The 20,767-nt window shown below is 35.8% G+C and overlaps 1 protein-coding gene and 1 pseudogene across 1 annotated transcript in view; one reads left to right on the forward strand and one right to left on the reverse strand.

Annotated features, from left to right (window-relative positions):
* The window catches only part of KCNH8 (potassium voltage-gated channel subfamily H member 8), a 304,007-nt gene that overhangs the window by 215,896 nt on the left and 67,344 nt on the right, over nt 1-20,767 (forward strand). Inside the window, exon 8 of the mRNA XM_006907271.1 lies at nt 12,528-12,725. Coding sequence (XP_006907333.1) covers nt 12,528-12,725 — 198 coding nt within the window. The remainder of the gene's footprint in view (nt 1-12,527; nt 12,726-20,767) is intronic.
* LOC112476009 lies at nt 9,733-9,848 on the reverse strand (annotated as a pseudogene).

Consider the following 20,767-nt stretch of genomic DNA (forward strand, 5'->3'; position numbering starts at 1 on the left):
GTTGATTTTGAATATCTTGGAATAAAATTTTTCCAAGGAAAATATTTTTAAGTTTGAAACCTTGTAGGTTAAACATACTTTATGCACAACCTCCTGTCCTACACCCTTGCTTCAGCCAAATTGCACAGATTCCTTTTTTCATTACATGCATTATATGTGCCTGGCCTAGTACCTTTATTCCTGTTCTTTCAGCTTCTCAAAATGCACTTTTCTGCCATCTCTGTTCATTCCACACATTGCAATTTAAATACTCCTTTCCTCCTTTAAATCCTTTCTAATTGCTCCGGCAAGAAACACTGAGTTTGGTAGCCTTATACTTATATTTGAGTTTCTCTAATTGATTTCAAGGTAATGGAAACTAAGTTCCCTTATCTTTATATCCTACGCAGCATCTCAAACATTATGCATGGTTATGCTAAGTATTTGCTTATTGAGTAAATTAGTTAATTAACTAGTTGGAGGCTATTTAGAGACTCTTGGATATGTGGGAGCAATGAAGGTAATATTTTAGTCTCTTAGTTCAAGAAAGCTTTTCTTCGTGAGTGGTGGAAGGTAAAGCAAAGGGAATTGATCTGATCGTACACTTGGCCAGAAACTGGATGTGAGAACAGAGCATTCAGGAAATAAGTCTTGCCATGAAAGGGCAGTTGTTGACCACCCCCGGACACACACACACAAAAAAAAATTGACTGTGCTCAATTCTGAGACAAAACATCAAAGATAGACTTTGACAACCTGCAGGACATTTAGAAAGGGGAAACTAGGCACAGGAAGTGGTGTCATATGACCTTGAGAAAGCATAGAATGAGTGGAGTTGGAGCTGAGGCGTTAACAGCTGTATTTACAAACATTGGAAATACTGTCATAATATGGAAGACGAGAGCAGAAATAGGGCAAAAGGACTTGGTAGAGAACCAGGGAAGGCAGACTGGGCTCAACATCAGACTCAGAGAGCCAGGGCTGTAACAACAGGTAAATCATGTATTCCTAGACATTCAGCAGTTGGAATCGGGGGCCAAATCCTGGCCTTCACCAAGGCCTGGGCTCACCAGGGCCCTAGGTGCTCAATTTCTTCTCAAGAGGCCCTGCTGCCACTCCCTCATCCCTGCCTGGTCACGCTGCTGCTGTTTACAGCCATTTTTCCCCAGGATGTTCTGTCTTCTTGGACCTTCCCGATTCCATTGTTGTGTGCTTCTTGACACCTCTGCTATGTGCTTAACATAAGACATCTTTCTCCCTGCATGACACCTACCAAACCTGCTCCATGGAACTTGAAACATATTTCCCAGAAACTGAACGAAAGGATTTTCAGCGGATACCATCTGATGAAAGCAAAAACACGTTTTTTTTTTCCTAATTGTTAGGGTAAGACAGGCAAATGTGTAAATAAACTATATACTGTACATTGATTGCAAAGTGAATTAAACCAGCTTTTGGGTGCCTGGCTGGAGACAAAATCATTTTTGCTGTTTCCACTGTTTCGAATCCATTAAAAGGGCATTATGATTGCCAAATAATGGATTTGTAAGTAGTGAGTTGATGTCTGTAGGTGAAATTAAAAGTCAAATGTCAATTAAATGGAATGGTTAAAGCATGATTCAAAGTGTTTAGTATATCAATATTTTTAATAAGATCCATGAGATTACATAGGAAAGTAGATTCTTGTAAGAAAAACAAAAGATGTGTGGTCTTTAATTTCTTCACAGAGTAGGCCTGACCTACATAAAAACTCTTGTAAAGTCCACAAAGTGGTAAACAGAGTTCTATTCTTGGAACATGAAGTGTTGAGAAGTTTCTGAGAGTTCAGTGTGTGGTTCCAAAAAGCTCTTATATTACCTAAACGTTTGTACACAGAGACCATTAACACATCAATTCTCACCAAATGCCATTAGAAAAATAGCTCAGGCTTCTAGTGGAGGTGGTGGGTTGGTGGTGAAGAACATCACAAAAGTTTCCATGCTTAAAATAAAAATAATGCCAGGTCTCCAGACCATATATTCTAGTGATGGTGACTGTAAGCAGAAGAAGACAATATGGGAAATTTCTATTTGCAGGTGGAAGGGAAGAGTAATTACAGAGAAAAATCCACTGGGCAGCCATTTCTATAAAAGAGGTGAAATCATCAGGACTGTATTAACACCAACACAATGACTGACAAGAAGAATGAGGAGGTAGCATAACATATTAAAAAGCATGAAGACTTTCAACTCGGACAAATCCAGATTCAAAGGCTGGTCCTTCTCCTTAACAGATGTCTACTCTTGGTCATGTTTTGCTTTAAGTACTAATATTTTAATATCAACATTTCAGGGTATAATATTTAGCTCTTAGAGTTGTAAGAAATTAAGTTACAAAATATAGAATTAAATAAAATAATATATAAAGTATTTGACACCTTGGTGATCAATGTATGATCTCTAATCACAAATACACAAATAGGAATATTACAACATACTATTTTTACTGTAGTGGGTCACGTAATGACAAAGCAAATTGATGTCAAAAAATATTATGAGCTTACGTCCTACCCATTTCATGTCTTTACTACTTTGTAATGAAAAGTGGCATTTATAAGTACGAATGATGCAAGACCTTTAATTTCCAAAAATGATGCGATTTGTGTACATTATTTCTACTGTGTTCATTTTTATCTACTGATGACAATGAGATGTTGGGTTAATATTTTATACAGATTTTCAGTAATGAAGAATTTTAAAAGAATGAATTATTTCCAGTAAAACAAAAAACCTTCATCTCTTTCAAACAATAGCAGTGACAATAACAATAGCTTTTTAATCTGTGCTCACTATGTTTAATATACATTCTGCTAAATACTTTATGTGAATTGTGTGGCTTAACCTCACAACAGCCTATGAGGTTAGTTACTGTCATGTTCTCCATTTTAGAAAGGAGGAGACTAAGGCACAAAGAAGATAAGTAACTTACCCAACATTACGCCATTAAGTAGCACTTTCATATGCTGTATTGCTTGTTTTCTGGTTTATCAAGTTGTACTGCACTACCTAGTCCAACACATTTCTCTGTAGTCATGTTTCTCTTGTGCTTTCTTCCTGTGTTTCTTGTTCCTCTATTTGTTGTCTCTCTGCACTCTATCTAATTCTTATTTTTTAAAATTTCCATGCCACCCTTTGGGTCTCTCCGACATAACCCCATTGCCCTGAGTTTACTTCAAGTCCAATCACTCAGCAACCCATTAGCAAAAAACTTATTTTGGAATGTTCGTGCAAACTCCCACTATTTATTGTATTTCGCACCCTATCAAGCCATCAAAGTTAGTTGTATGTTTTTAAATGCATTGCTAAACATATGAGTCAGAATCAGCTCTTCTAAAAGAGAACAAAGGCTTACACCTCAAAGTTGGTATTTCATTTTGAGACTTGAAACTTGAAAAAATGCCTTTACAACAGTTTTAATACCAACTGAGGGTAAAAAATTTCCAGAAAACTCTTTAATGGAGTATTTGAATATTACATGGTCTAACTTATTTTGGAATTACTTTTATAATTGAGATGTTAGAAAATGTATCTCCTTTAACATATTTGGAAGAAATGTAATTAGAACTTTATTTTGAAGTTCTGCAAACCAAAGAAACTTGAGATTCCTTTTTAATGGCTGTTAAAGACCTATCCTTCTCACTTTAATGACTGCCAGCAACTACTAAAAACAGCTGAGAAAGGGTTTGCAAACCTAGGACATGTCAATTCATTGTCTTTACTAGGTTTGCACCAACTTCCAACCTTTATGAGAAAAAAAAGGACAAGAAAATAATTGGAGCAGGCAATGAAAATAAATTTTAGCATACCAATAAAATAAAATGATTTGGCTGGAATCGATTATTTTTATCTTAAGTTATCTTCCTAAAACAGATTTTTGTCCTGATGTAGATACTAGAGATGAGTGCTTTGGGTTAGAATTTTCTTACTGAGTGGCAAGCTGTCTTTGTAAATGATACTGTGAGCTCACACATGAACGTATATCCCACAAACTCATTAAGCTATGAGAAACAGCAGAGAAATTACTCAGGAAAAAAAAAAATGCCCCTGTTGAGGCACAGATCTGAAAGCATTGTGAACTGCATGAGCATTTTATGTAGGAAGGTTAAATGCAAATAGTTCATAGTTTATGTTCTCTTAACTTAGCAAGGAGCCTAATCTTTGTTAGAATTTCCTCTATTTTTAGCTAAGATTTGAGAGGCATTTGGAAGTGCTCTAGTTGGCTGGAAACAGATGGCCTGTTCTGCCTTTTCTTAGAATCAATCAGAAAATTCTACAGTAGCTGCTCGACTGTGATTTTGAGTTGTTTCACATTTCTCATTCCTTCTACTGTCTTTTTTATATGTTTTGGTTTGGGTTTTGGTTTTTTTGGTTCATATAGTGATGGCCTATTTTGTCAGTTTACAATAGTGTAAAATCTTTCAATTAATCATTGCTTAAGTGGAATGCTATACCTTAGTAATTAATATTCAGGAAGCTTATATTATACAAACTTCAATTTTAAGTAGACTTTAGAGAACTGCCAAACTTTGTACTGGTTTTCACACAAGTGATTTTTTTCCTTGACAGTACTAACAGCATATAATATTTCTTGCTCTGAAAAATTATTCAGCAGTGGAAATAGAGCAGAAGTGATACATGTATCCAAATGTGAAATCTTTCATTCTTAGCCCATCAATATTTGCTAATGGATCATCACTCAAATAATTAAAAAGAGTTAAAAGATAAATTCAGAAAATCATTGGTTTTTATACAAGCATTTTGCTTTTTAAAAAGCCAACCATTTGTGAAGAAACATTACAGAATCTTATTTCATAAAACCTTAGATCCGAAATAGAACCTAGAGACTACTCAGTCCAATCACCTCATATTCAAGTTTAAAAAACAGAAGACCAGAAAGGTTAATTGATGCATAAAGGATCATATATCTTCTTAATTAGTGGGAAGACCAAGATTAGGATCCCCATTTCCTGACTCTAAGTCCATCTCTACTATTTTATGATTAATTTTTTTGCTTCACACTTTCACCTCAAAAGTAGGCTATCCCATTTCAGAAACTAAGACAGCTCTTAGTTTATGACAATCAAAGTGTGAGATTAGTAGGAACTTCAAGTAGTAAAGTTCCTGTTCAAATTGAGACCTCACATTTACTGATGCCTTCTCCTCAGTGGAATCAACACATCAATATCAAATACCACTATAGCCTTGTGCCCTTCTAGTTTTATCCTTGGTCACATCCTGTAAAATGGGGACAGGATGGAAGATTGAAAATAAGTTTTGGAATACAAGTCTCTGAACTTCTCCTGAACTCGATTTTTTACATTAAAATCTAGAAAGTCTATAGTTTAGTTAGTAGTAATGCACCAATGTAAATTTCATCATTTTGACAAATGCTAAGATATTAACATTAAGGGTAACTGAGTAAAGGGTATACAAGGATTTTTTTTGTACTCTTTCCAACTTTTGTATTAATCTAAAATTATCCTAAAATGAAAAGTTTGTTTAAACAAACAATAAAAAATTATAGTGGCAGGCACTAGGTGAACCTTAAGGAATGGAGATATTTATTTTTTATCAGTGCTGTGGAGTGTAGATATTTTAAGAGACAGTGGAAATTAAGTCTCAAGCTTTTCTCTGATACTATGTTCAGGGTTAATAACTCTTTTTGAGGGTAATTGTGAATGTAATACCTCGCAGATGCTTTGGGTCTTAACTGCTACACCATCACCAACCCCCTGCCACACACATGAACACATGCACACGCTCAGACTTCTGACACTTATCTTGATATCTCTCACTCAGTTCTGCAACTGAGCAGTCTATACTTCAGCTCCTTGCTCTGAAAGCTGAAGAAACCACTCTGTACCCAACACAATCATTGTCTCCCACTGGTTGGCTTCTCCCAGCCAGCCACCTCCTGCCTTGTGACTCGCGAGAATCACAGTCTCACTCTAATGTAGTCCAAGAAGATTAAGTAGGTCTTCAAAATTATAGAGAGAGAGAAAGCAAATGTTAATAGTACTATCTTCTATGCTTAGAATTTACGTTATAAACCTCTGAATCACTGTTGAAGTAATATTCACGTTCTAAATGCCATGTTATCCCATGCCTACGTTATGGATTATGTTTGGATAATTCTACTTTCTCTGATGTGATTTGTGCTTTGGGGACACATTCCCCCACTGAAAGCAAAAGTGGACACTGAAAAAACAAACTTATTTAATAATGATTTCAACAAGTACAATTAAAGTGCTAATTTTAAATGATTACCTCTTTATAAGCAGTGTAGTATAACGGAAAAATTATAGATGTGTAAGTTAGAGAGTTATGGATTCACCTCTCAGTTCTAATAGTTCCTAAAAGAAAGAAGAAAATCGCTCGACTTCTCTGTTGGGACTCCATCAGTTAAAAACAAAACAAAACAAAATAAAAAATAGTTATCGTGAGAGTTGGATGAAAATAATGTTATATGAAAACCTAGCAAAATACTTTGTGTTTACTAAGTTTAGGCTGCCGTTGCAAATGTTGTTGGTGCACCACTGTGTCCTCTCAATCTGTATGATTCTAATCTTTAAGATCTGTAATTATGCCTGAGGCATTGGCCCAAGCTGTGGCAGGCTCCTCTGCTAGCAGGACTGGCACTCTTGGAACATTAAAGCTCCCTAGGAGCAGTAGTAAATCACTGATGACTGGTGGTGCATATATTCCCCTGCTCTAACAGGAGTATGTGTTCTCCACTAGTCTCAGAAGTTCTTGATGGGATTGAGTTCCAATTGCCTATAGTGGTAACTTGATTGACTGGGGAAACTTCATTGGCTGCCTCCCCTTCCCTGCATCCCTGCCCCACTGTCTCCTAAAGATATTTACTAAAACCAACACAGAAATAAATTACTTATACTTAAAGCTTTGTCTCAGGGTCTGCTTCTGGGGAGCCTTAACCAAGACTGCTTCTTTCTCTACTATGTATGTAGATCATAATAAAAAAAATGGCACCTCACTTGTAAAGGCATTCAGTTTTACTGCAACACCAGTCCTCCTGGGCCTACAAATCCAGCATGCGAAGCACTATGACATAGTGGTCAGGAACTTGGGCTCTAACAGCACAGAGTTCTGCATTAAAATCTTGACACCGCCACTTTGAACAAGTTTTTGAGCCTTAGTTTTCTCATCTTTAAAATGATATCTAAATTGTTAATGGTTAATGAAATAATGATTAATAAAATAATGAATTAAACTATGGATGATAATTATACATTTTCCATAGGGTTAGTGCACATAAATGAGATGGAAGATGTACTGTCCCAGCAGAGTGTCTGGAACACAGAAAACACTCAGTAAAATGCTAACTGTGTGTGCCAGCTTAATAACAAGACGACCCTGACACGGGCTCCATCCTTGCTTCTGGCTAAACCCTATTACAACATGGTCTGCTCATACCGAATTAAGTAAAATACCATTTTGAATTATAGGTGTGATTGTGCATGTACTAATTCTTTCTCTCTCTTTTGTATTCATACAAACACACACATATAAATCTGATTTAATAAGCTTTATTTTACTGGACGTTTTTCATACTACTGAAGTATTTTATACGACCGAAGAGATCCACCATAGGCTTTCCTTCAATAACATGCTTCTATTCTTATTAAACCTAAAATATCTGTTAATTTACCAAATGTTAATATAAACTGAACTTTCCCAGAATGTACCTATTGTATAAAGCAGGTCGCATCTGTGGAAACTGACGTACACACACAAGCACAGTAACAGTAAGTATATTATTATAGGAAACCTAACAAATAAAATAATAAGGAACTCCTGTTTAGAGTTAAAAGTATGTAATTAATCAAAATACTGAGCCCAAGATAAGTATACAGTGGTTTGAATTATTGTGCTAAATAATAGGCTCTTCTAGGCATGATCATTAAGAGTCATTCTGTCTTTGAAATTGATATTTATTTCACAAATCTACTCTATTTTATTTATCTAACCTGTTTTAGTAATGACAGGATTACTTTATATCTTCTTGTTATCAGATGGTGGTGTAGTCAGTATGTTTAGATTCTACTTTATGTTGTGTATGCTTTTTTATTCAAAACGTTCTTTAGAAAAAAGAAATTGAGCAGAAGCAGACAGACTGTTCTAGGACATCCCTTCCTTCGGAGACGAGTTTCTCCAGCATAAAAAAAAGATTGGCTTCCAAATTGGTTAAATTGCTTCTTTTGTACAGTACAGTGACATGTTGTCTTGTTACAGTGGAACATGTGCTCTCATTTTGGACAAGCTGTTCTGTGAAAAAGTTTTATTTAGCCCACAGAGCCAATCCCCGGATTTGTGGGTGTTACCTTCTTTCCATGTTACCAGGTTTTTTCATCATCATTATTGCTTCTGCTCCATCAGCTATAACAGTTTAGTAGCAACCCTTCTTAAAAAACAAGATGTTTCTGAAAATAGAACAGTTGGCTAGACAGAAAAGAGATATTAACAAAAGTAGGTCTATTCGGCTGTGTTTGTTCCCTGAATCACTTCTGAGACAATTTCACACATATGTAACTGAACAGGCTTTGAGTGATAATATAATCCAATACTGTATAATTTATATGTCCTAACACAAACTTTCATCCTATTTTATTAAGGAAATCAAATTATATGAAAACTTATTCGATTCTGAAAATGCTTAAATATTTCACTTTTGTTCCAATTGAGGAGTTTAACCAAATGTACTGGTTGGGTTTCTTTGCTTTTTTTTTAATGAGAAAATTTAATCCAACTCAAGATTTATAGATGGATCTAGTTGTTAATTCATGGTCTAATTGTACAGCTGATTCAGCTGAGAGAAAGCAGTGGCTTTATCGTGTTTTTCTTTTCTCTTTATGCATCAGCTAAAACAAAAATTAGGTCATGCAATATTTACTCTGGGCAAAATGACATTTTTCAGCTGCTGAGACTTCCTAATAATTAGCAGAAATGACCAATATGCAAAAAAGAGACAAGCCCCTTTAATTACTTCTTTGTTGAGTTGACATGATATGACATCCCTTTCAGAACACAACTTAGAAGACACATGAGAAATAGCCAATCCAGCAGCCAGACATTCAGCATCCCATGGTTGTCCGTCCTTGATAATGCTTAGGTCAAATGCCTGTACGAGTACTACTGTGCAGAAATCTCCATCCTGAGTACAACGATATATTCAGATGTTATCTCTTTTTCTTGATTTTACCTGTCTCTTGACTCATTTCCTACAGTGCATAAAATATACCAATAATATTTTTAACATACACAATTGATTTGCTTTTGTGATATCTCTTTAACTAATCTTAGATAAGTTGTCCTTACTTCAAAATATTTTTTCATATGGGACTAAACTAAATTACCAAATCACACTTTATCTCTTGGTCCATCCCCTCACTAAAAATTCTAGAGCAGAGCTTTCTACTCTGGGTCTTTGGACCAGGCATTTATGAAAGGGCTATAGGAGGCCGTGAACCACCTGAAAATGTCTGTAGAATCGTGGCTGTGTTTCCACATGTACTTTGTTCTGAGAAAAGGATCAAATTTTCTTCAGATTCACAAGTGGATATATAACTCCATGAATTTTAAGAATTATCATCACTTGGATTTTCTCCTTCTCATTTCTATTAGTTAGGAAATGCTGAACTGTATCACATGCCACCCTAAGTTCTACCAAATACATTTAGTCGCCTTTTTTTTTTTATGCCTACAGCACCTGGTTTTCCTAGGTGGTCTCCCATCCAAGTACTGACCAGGCCAGACCCTGCTTAGCTTCCAAGATCAGACATTGGGCTTGTTCAGGGTGGCATGGCCATAGACCATGAGCTGTGGCTCCACTGGGGCGTGAACCCAGGACCTTCTGTGTGTAAAGCAGACGTGCTAACTGCTACACTATGGAACCACGTCCTTCTTTTTTCATTATAATTTATTGCTGGTTTCATATTTTTTCTTGCCTTTCTGAATTTTGTGCTTTCTCTGTTCCAGTTTAAGTAATAGAAGATAGAGAAAGGAGATATTATGCACAAAATCTCTGCCAGTTATAGTGGTCGACATTTTAATGTGGCATCTTATTTAATCCCACTGCAACCCTACAAGTTAAACAGTAACCTGTTCTTACAAATGAGAAAAGTAAAGCTAAGTTAGTCTTTCTTACAGCCTATAAACAGAAGCGTCCAGATTTAAATCTTGTTGGATTCTAGAGTTTATTCCTTCACAAAGCATTTACAGGTGACATAAATGATCATAGCTCACAAATGGCATCATCTTTCAGAACATGTAACTTACATTTTATAATTATTCTCTATCATCCAAAAATGCAATCATTATACTTTGTACGTAAATCTAGACAAATTTACAAATGCACATGTGTTGCCGTATTGCATCAATGCTGTCCTGTTATTTCAAACTATGACAGAGGGCGAGAACCATTTTTACATTCGCTAATTCATTCACTTTTTAAAATAACATTTATTAAACTCTGCTATTGTCAAGTGCTTTGCTAACTTCTGGAATAGTGGTTCTACATTCTATCGTCACATTAGATTCTCCTGGGAAACTTAAAAAATATCCATACATGGGTTTGGCATCAGAAATTTTGATTCAGTAAATGGAGGTGGCACTTAGGAGGTGTATTTTTAAAAAGCTTTTCTAGCTGCAATCAGCATGGAGAAACATTATTCTAGAGCAGTAGTTTTTCAAAGCGTGGTCCCCTAGATCTGCAACACCAGCATCACATGGGAACCTATTACAATGGCAAATTCTCAGCCCTTCTCCCTAGCCTCCCTATGTACTGCACCAGAAACTCCAGGGGTAGAACCTGGCTAGTTTTGTTTAACAAGCCCTCTATAACAGGAGTCCCCAAACTCCGGGCCATGGACCAATACCATTCCATGGCCTGTTAGAAACCAGGCTGCACAACAAGAGGTGAGCAGCTGGTGGGAGCTTAGCAAAGCACCTGACAATAGTAGAGTTTAATAAATGTTATTTTAAAAAGTGAATGAATTAGCGAATGTAAAAATGGTTCTCGCCCTTGTCATAGTTTGAAATAACAGGACAGCATCGGTGCAATACGGCAACACATGTGCATTTTTAAATTTGTCTAGATTTACGCACAAAGTATTTGCAACCACTTCTCAGTGCCATTATGGCCATATCAGCTCCACTTCAAATCATCAGGCACTAGATTCTCATAGGAGCACTAGTCCCTGGTGCCCAAAAGGTTGGGGACCGCTACTCTAGACATTTCTGAGGCAAGCTAAAGGCTGAGAAACACTTCTCTGGGGACACAGGATGAATAAGGCACAGTAGTTGCCACTAAGCATTTCTTTTTGGTCTCAAGGAATTCCCACTTGTTTCAAATTTGCATTTTAATAACCTAGCATAGTTCTGCAATCTATAACTTGAGTTGATAATGAAAGCATTATTACTATTTAAAAAGTGTAATGACTTTTCAGTTCTTCTTGGGCAGCTACTAAATGAAGTGTTTATAAGAAAGTAGTGGTCAGTGAATAATATACCTTAACGAAAGTCTTATGAACCATATAGGTTGAGTTGAATTGTCATAGTGTTTTGTAACAAGTACGATTACAGAGAGAGAGAAGAGGAGTGAGAATACTTTAAAATATAAAATTTTAAAAGGCAAGTATTTCCAACAAAGGATTTTAAAGTGTTGTACTGTATCTATTATTATTAATATACTTACTATTCCCCATCTTTATTAATATAGCTTTTTTTACAGAGTTATGACAGTATAATTGACATGCAATAAACTGCACATATTTAAATCATTTAATTTGCCAACCAAGTTTTGCCTTATATATACATCAGTATCACTAAACAATTGTAAGAGAGGCATCCATTTCTACCATAGGGACCTCTTAGCTGTGCAGTTTTCCCTCTCCACCCGCAAACAGCAGAACAAGGTTGCGAAGAAGTCTTCTTTAGGAACGTAACATGAGCGAAGACTTGCTAAGACAACTAGATATCAGCCCAAGTGAACAGAATGGGGAAAGCTTATACAGGGTAGAAATAAAGACCATCTCACCTGTCTGAAGTCTAGATTCTTGTGGTCATTGCTGTTTATCATTATGTAGCATACTTAACCCCTTTGTTTCTTAAAATTCCAATTGAGAAATGAGCTTTACCACTGGCGAAATACATAACAGTTACTGAGAGTAGCAATGCTAGTTTCAATCTCTACAGGTAGTTTCTTGTGTTCGAGTCACCTGTTTATTGAACTTTGACCACCAATCCACTTAATACATACTTAAATGCATATTCCTTTGCTGTCTGTATTATAGATAACAGTTGCATAAAAGTGATGTTTTTGCTTTTATAGCAATGAAATCTGGTTCCTTGCTGTTAACTTCCTTTTAACTTCTTTTTTTTCTCTTGAGAAAATTTATACATCCCCTGAATACTCATTTATCATACCCCCAATGTGCTGATACTGGGACTTTACATTTTGGGTTGAAATTTTCATTCTTTCTCTCGTTGCAGGTTGGCTCCATGAGTTGGGAAAGAGACTAGAGTCTCCGTACTATGGCAACAATTCCCTGGGGGGCCCGTCGATCCGAAGTGCCTATATCGCAGCGCTGTACTTCACGCTCAGCAGCCTCACCAGCGTTGGGTTTGGGAACGTGTCTGCTAATACAGATGCAGAAAAGATCTTCTCCATCTGCACCATGCTAATTGGCGGTAAGGGAAATTCTTTTATATCAAGAGAAGGAAGGTTGCTCTGTCCTAATACACAACAGAGATATATTGTTTTACATTGGAGGGGTCTAAAAGCCCTATTTAAGATATCAGTGACAAAGAATGTAATAGACATGTAGATTAACAATAAAAGTCTATGATGTCAACAAATTTCTTTTTCAGGACAGGTGAAGAAGTAGTCATTTACTGATGGTTGATTTTGAAAGAGCAGGCACTTTATTTTCTCAACATGCTATTTACACCTAGTGTTTGTGAATTACATGAGTCTGAATTGCAGGTATGTGCTTGAAAACTCCATTTTATAGGCCCAAACAAGTCAGTCTTGTCAAATTTTATTAATTCTAATACAGTAAGGTAAGGATGTTTGATAACTTAGTTAAAAATAAAAACACCAATACAAAAATAATAGTTAACATTTATTCATTGCTTTTATGCTCCATTCTCTCTACTAAGAGCTTCAATAACAATATTCTAAGTAATTCTTCAGGAAAACATAGGGTTCAGCACTATTATTATCCCACTTATCAAATAGATAAATTATTATGCTATTTCCTCTGAGCTCCAAATGTACCTTCTGAATTCTGCTTTGTGTGCTGAGATTTGGACTCTGCAAACATTCTTTGCCAGCTGACTTCAGATACTTCCGCCAATAGGGGGAGCGAGAGGGAGACTGAAAAGCAAGAGGAAGGGAGAAGCAACAGCTTGATTCGGATGTGTAATGTATCTTCAGTGGCAGGCCACCTCAAACTGCAACCAGCCTTCAGCCTCTCCTGACACTCCCAGTGTCATTGGTCCTTCTCAGATATCTCTGTATCCATTGGGAGTGCCCCCACAGCCAAAGTCAGAGTCTTGGCTCCTAGTGGCTCCTTGCAGCTCTTTCTCTGGGCTTTGTTCTGATAGCCCCACTTTTTCCCTTTGTTTATCCAGCTCCAAGATCAGAAGCTCCTTCCTGCAATTATTATAGCCATGTTACCTCTATACTCTCCTTTTACTCATTCAGCCCTTCAACACCAGAGAAACCAACTCTCTATAGTAAATTTCCTCTGTTGAAATATTTAGTATAATTCTCTCTTCTGATGCTATTATTGATGCTATTATTTTTCACATTTTTTAGATGGCAAATCTAAAGCTTGGAGAAATAAAGTAACTTTCCCAATGCTTTACAATCATTAAATAAAAGAGACAAGGTGGAACCCAGATTCTGTCTTTAAATGTACAAATGAAAACTTACCGAATTATAGGACTGCTATCATGGAGAGTAGGAGATGTGGGTTACCTGGACCAAGTAAGCATTTTTCTTAAACCAGAGTTCTATTAGTATCTGTTGCCCCACATTATTTTCCCAAATGCTTGTTAATATATTGTGTTATTTTAATGGCTTTAATTCCAGATGTTACTTAGAGTTTTGACTCTTATAATAGGGGATGATTCCTACCAGCTTCCTGACATGGGGGATGCGAACTGAGTATGTGGAGCTTTAAGCAATGAGTCATCCAGCCTCCAGTGAAATCAAAAACCACGATGCTGAACCTTCCCTCAAGGAGCTTATGCTCCAGTTTGGAAGAGAGAGGCTGAAATACATGGAAAGAGTTTTAAAAATGCCAGGCAGTAAATGCTAAGCACAAAATCAGTTTAGAAGTTCAAAAGCAGTGAGAAGCAAAGGCTTGGGATCGGAAGGATTTCTTGGAAAGGCAGTATTTATGGCACCATTGCTGAAGAAGCATGCTGGGACTGCAGCCATTGTAACAGGCTCTTGGCTGATGTAAAGCAGTAACAGCCTAGGGAACAGAGAACAGGAATTCTCATTTTCTGAAGAGCTGCAATGTGCCAGGCCCTGTGGTGGCTGTTTTATATCCAGTATTATGACTTATGTAATTGCTGCTCTCCTTGATGGCCCATCTTTCAGCCTAGCGAATGACAAGCATTTTTTAAATAAACACAGTCTATATTTATTTAATATTTGCCCATACTTCTTCTACTCCTGATGGAAATTTTGAGAAATGCTCAAATGCTCAAGGTTTAACCTACTAATTTAACATTAGAAGAATGTGTTAGATAATTGAGCCTAATCTCTATTGACCCACCTAATATATTGTGAGTGGTCCTGAATCAGAAATTGTTAAAGTATAAATTAGTCCCTGCTGTTCACTGTAAGTAGAAGTTATGCTGGTCATGAGGCCAAAATATATGGGAAATAATTAGATAATGTCATTTTGTTACTTGTTAAATGTTTATCGAGCAAATTATCCTGGTGCAAAACCAGTGTTCATTTGAAGTAGCAATGAAGCATTTAAGTGACTTGAGCAGCACTTAGGAAAACATTGGTTCTGAATGTCAAATGGCATCTCAGTAGCTTGAATTTATTAATTAAAGCCTCCCAAATTTGTGTTTGTGGGAAATCTGTATTATTGTGAGTTACCTTAAGCTAATCAACTAATTACTTGTATAACTTTGAGAAGTAGTCACGAGAGCTCACAATATTGAACGTTTTGTTCATTTAATTCTCAAACACTATGAAATAGAGGTTATTAACACCCCAATTAAGATATAAGGCAGCAGAGGTTTAGTGAGTTTAAATGCCAGGATTCAGTAAAACCCAGCAAACCTTTTGTAAAATATCCATTTATCATATACTGTAAATTGATTTTATTCACTTAATTTCTATAAATATACACAGGTGACTTTTTTTTTTTAATTTAAGTATATATTACCATGGACTGAAGTCTAAGATATCTTATTAGAAATCCACACACACAGCTGATGACATTACTAATGACAGCAATGCAATATTTACTGCAAAAGCAAGCAGTAACAATATTAAATATTTCAAGTGACTGCCAAAACCCCAGATAACTCTCTAGGGCAGAGGCACTCATAGGCTGAGGAAAGAGGCAAGAGGAAAGGGAAGTTTCCAAGCATCTGTAATTGCAGAGTATGCAAACCACTGATTTATAGAAAGAACTATCAAAGAGATTAAGCAAAAATGATGACAGAAAATTCATACCTAGACAAATCTATGCAAACTTTGAGAACACACAAAATGAAGAAGTAATACTAAAAGCTCACACAGCTATTAGATTAACAAGTGGATTTAGTGAGGCTGATGGATACAAGGTCAATATGCAAAGACCAGTTGTATTTCTACATGCCGGTAACAAATAATTAAAAAACAAAATATAAAAAAGATGTATAGGCATAAATGTTTAAAAATATGTGATATACTACTACATAGAAACTACAAAGCATTAGTAAGAAAACTTACAAATGGTTTAAAATAATGGAAGGATATGCAATGGTGATTGTTTTAAGACTCAATGTTATAAAGATACCAGTTGTACCCAAATTAATCTAAAGATTCAATTTGATCCCAATAAAAATCCTAGTAGATGTGTGTTTGTGTATACGTGTGTGTTTGAACAATGACAAGCTGTTCCTAAAAATTCAGAGCTAAAACTAGTCAAAGTAATCATAAAGAACAAAATTAGAAGATTTGTGCTACAGAAATCAAGATGTAGTATAAAGTTACGGTAATTAACAAAGTATGGTCTTGTCTCAGGAATAGACAAATAGGCTAATGGAATACAAGGTAGTATAGAAACAGGCCTACATACTTATGGTCACTTGAATTATGACATAGGTGTCACTGCAGTGCAAGGGGGAAATAATAATATTCTTAATAAATGTAACTGAGTCAGATGTACATTAAACTCTAAAAACTGTACATTAAAATTATTCCAGATGGATGTTGACTTAAATGTGAAAGAGAAAACAACAAAGCTTCTAAAAGGTAATATAAGGGATTATTTTTTTATGACCTTGGATTTGACAAACATTTCTTAAACGTATTATGAAAAGCCCTAATCGTAAAAGAAAGATTGGTAAATTGGACTTCTGTTTATCAAAAGACATTATTAAGAGTGTGAAGAGGAAAGCCACCAGGCAGGAGAAGATATTTATAAACATCTGACAAAGGACTCTTATTCCTTATGTATTATATATAAAGAACTTTTACAAATTATTAAGAAAAGAGTGGGCAACCCCAAAATGCACAATTTTTTTTAAAAGCACTTTAAATATAGAATTCCATACCCAAATAGACAGTGACCATATAAAAAAGATGCTCTACATCATTCATCAGGGACATGCAAATTAAAATCAAAATTAGATAGCATTTACATTCACCAGAATGCTATGCTTAAAAACATTGACAACCCGTAAACGTTTGAGAGAATATGGAACATCTTGACTTCTCCTATACTATTGATGGGAGTGTCAATTGACACAATGGTTTTGTCAACATCTACCAAATCTAAACATACCTATACTCTGTGACTCAACATTTTCACCTGAGTGTCTATCCAAAGGAAATGCATATATGAATACATCAAAAGACATATACATAGGTGCCCATAGAAGCATTACCATAAGACTCTCAAACAGGAAATGCCCATGAATAGAGGAATAAACAAGTAAATTGTGAAATAATTACTCAATAGAATACTATACAGCAGTAAGAATCAATGAACTATTACATCTGCAGGCACATGAATAAATCTTACAAACTCAATGCTGAGCAGCAAAGCCAAACACACAAAAAAGTACATACTGTATGATTTTGTTTAAACAAAGTTCCAAAGTAACAGAGCTTATTGATTGCAATATAATTTATAACTATGGTTACCTTTCATGAGGGGGCTGGTTAGTGGCTATGAAAGGGACACAAAGGAGCCCCGGGGTGCTAATAATATTCTGTTTATTTATCTGGGGCGGGAGGGGGCACAGACCTGTTCGCTTTGAGAAATCTCAATGAGCTATACATTTAGTATTTGTCTAAGTTTTTCAATGTGCATCCATGATATTAACTTTACCTTATAAAATTATAATAGATGAACTAAGAATAATATAACTATCAAGTGAAGGATGAGAAGGTGGGTAGCAGTAAGCTGAGTTCTCACCTTTCATGTCAGGTTGTTTTTAGGTATTGTCTAAACTTGATGAGTCAAGCAATAGAAGTAAAATCATATTGTTTGTTTAAAATGTTGGTGATAATCATAATAAGTCCTAAAATAAATAACTTTAAAAAATTGCCCTTGGGGAGTGGAATGAGGGTGAAGGGTTGGATTTGGGTCTGAACTGTTTGTCATAAATTTTCTGAGTGATTTCTTACAATTATAAAACTTCTTAAAGAAATTCTTAAACTACCAGACGTTCATTTCAGTTTCATAAATATTTATGGCACACTTAAATTATGCCAGGCACTGTGCTAGATGCTGGGGAAACAAAAATGACTAAGACATGATACTTTCCTTCTAGGAGTTCACAGTTTAGTAATGGAAATAGATACTTAGGCAGACAGTGTTCTTACTTTTTCTATTTTAATTTTTCCTTTTATAATGCACAGTTTAAAAAGACTGGAAAATACACACAAAGAATAAAATTACATATAATCCCATCACCAAAAAATAGTTTTTTCAGTCTTTTTATACATGTATACCTCTATTTTCTAAAATATTTATATCAACTACACGTGTCCTCTTGGCCACCAAACAAAATATATTGAGAACACTTTCCCATATCTTTAAAAGTTCTTCTCTCATACTTAGTCATGCTGCCTAAGAGTCACCAATTGATGGGACCATCGACTCAGCCTCTGAAGTTAGATGAAGCTTCCTAGTGAAGATGACTTATCATGGTGACATGTCCAGTTTAAAAGAGACATTGTTCTAATGCAAAAGGTAGAATGAAACTCTTAACAGTCAAGGTTTTCCTTAGGCCCTCTCATCATATATATGCTATCCTGACATAATTTTATTGGACCCATGTGGGCTATGGTGTTCACAAATTCAGGCTGTTTCAAAGATGTCTTTACATTGCCATTTGAATTCATCATCTAAGAAATTGTTCTCACTCTCCATTTTCTCTGCCATCTGCCATCCATAACCCAGTGTACTTGTAGCAAGGAGCAGAAAATTTCAGGGCAATGAGTAGGTGGCAGAGAAAAGGAGGGCAGCTAAAGTTACCCAGAGTCTGAGCTTTGGTCTCTTTTTATATAGGAGAAAATAGTCCCTGTGTAGACTCTAAAGGCAACAAGGGCCATACATAGTTTGCCAAATCCTGATCTAATCTATAGGACATATTGAAATTTCACCAGTTGTTTTAATCATGTCTTTTATAGCTTTCCTCTTGTCCCCAATCCTATCCAGCTTCCTGCACTGCATTTAATTGTCATGTCTCTAGTTTCTTTTATCTGGAAAATCAGTTCTTTAGTCTTTCCTTGACTTCTATGACCTAGACACTTCTGAAGATTACTTATTTTTTAAAAAGTTACTTTTTTGTAGAAGGTCCTTTAATTTGAGTTTGACTGATGTTTTCTCATAATTAAATCCAGGTTGTGCATTTCTGCCAGGATACCACAGAATTGATGTTGTGTCTTTTTCAATGCATAATATCTGAAACACAAGATTATATCTCTTTGTCTCATTATTGGTGATGTTGACTTGGACTACTTGTCTGCCAGGTTTTTCCCACTGTAAAGTTATCTGTCTCTGCTTCAATAAAGAATTTATGAAGAGGAAAAAAATTAGCAATGATGTTTTACCTCAGGAGAACAATATTGCTCCAAATCAAGAGAGCTGGGGTGGAAGGGGGATGGAGAAGATGAGAAGAGAAGAGGAGAAGAGAGGAGAGGAGAGGAGAGAAGGGAGAAGGGAAAGCAGGAAGGAGAAGGGGGAGAGGGAGAGGGAAAGGGTGAGGGAGAGGGAGAGGGAGAAGGGGGGGGAGAGAGAGAGAGAGAGAGGGAGGGGGAGAGAGAGAGAGAGAGAGAGAGGGAGGGAGAGAGAGCACACACACACACACACACAGAGAGAGAGAGCAGACAGACAAAGGGAAGAGAGAGAAAGAGAAAGAGAAAGAGAAAGCCAGGCAGTCCTATAGGAGCACGCTTTCATTTGAGGTCTGTTTACTTTCTTCTTAGGTCCCAATTATCGAGGTTCCTTCAAAGACCCGATATTAAGATGAGATTTTACAAAACACATTTTATACAAAACTCCTACACAAAGAAAAAGAACCTCCCACAGACACAGCAGCAGGCCTAGCATGCTACTTTAAAAACCATATACATCAAATATGCTAGGAGTAAAAGGAAAATAATTTCCAAACTGACCTGGATATAGAAGTTCTTGAGTCAAACTTTCATAGCAGATGGAATGATTTGACCTGACACTTATACACACCCTGTGCCAATGTGAAAGTCATAACCAGTGACAGAGAGACAATAATAATTCTGGAAACTGAAAAACTATGAGAACTATTTTTTTAGCTACTTACATTAGAAGTATTTTTCTATGCTGAAATGAGACTTTGGAATTATGATGACTCATATGTAGACTAGAACTTTCCAACAATACTTATGAATGCTACAATTAATCCAGTAATTCATTTTATTGATAGTATACAATTAAGATGCTAAATGATCTGAACATATTACTTCTCTTACTTTAAGTGCTTTACACACATTATAATTAAGCAAAGCAAAGTTAAAATTATACACATAATTAAGAAAAGCAGTATTAAATAAACGAAATAAAATTGTTCTTCGTGTTCAGTTTAATCTTTATACAAGACAATTATATATTTTTACAGACAGTAGGGCTTCCAAACACTGAGTCCACAAGTATTTTAATGGAGCCTAAAATCGGTGTTTGATTTCTTTGACTTGGAACAGAATCAGTTCTTTTCTTTACAGATTGTTTATCATAAATAGAGGTCTCTTCTAAATAAAACATTTAAGCATCAGAATTATTGTGCTTTTAATACCATACAGAAGAATGAACCTCTATTTAGAATTCACCAAGAACCATTCAACGGTAAATTGTTAAATGATATCATTTTTCTTGAGACATTTTTAACCTGTTTAGAAGACATTTCATTTTTAAAAATTTGGGAAGACCATATACTTGCATATACTTGCATGTAGTGGGCACTTATTGAATATTCTTGCATTTCTTTCATCAAGAAGTTATTTC

Source organism: Pteropus alecto, unplaced genomic scaffold (genome assembly GCF_000325575.1).
Source record: "Pteropus alecto unplaced genomic scaffold, ASM32557v1 scaffold92, whole genome shotgun sequence".
NCBI classification, from domain to species: domain Eukaryota; kingdom Metazoa; phylum Chordata; class Mammalia; order Chiroptera; family Pteropodidae; genus Pteropus; species Pteropus alecto.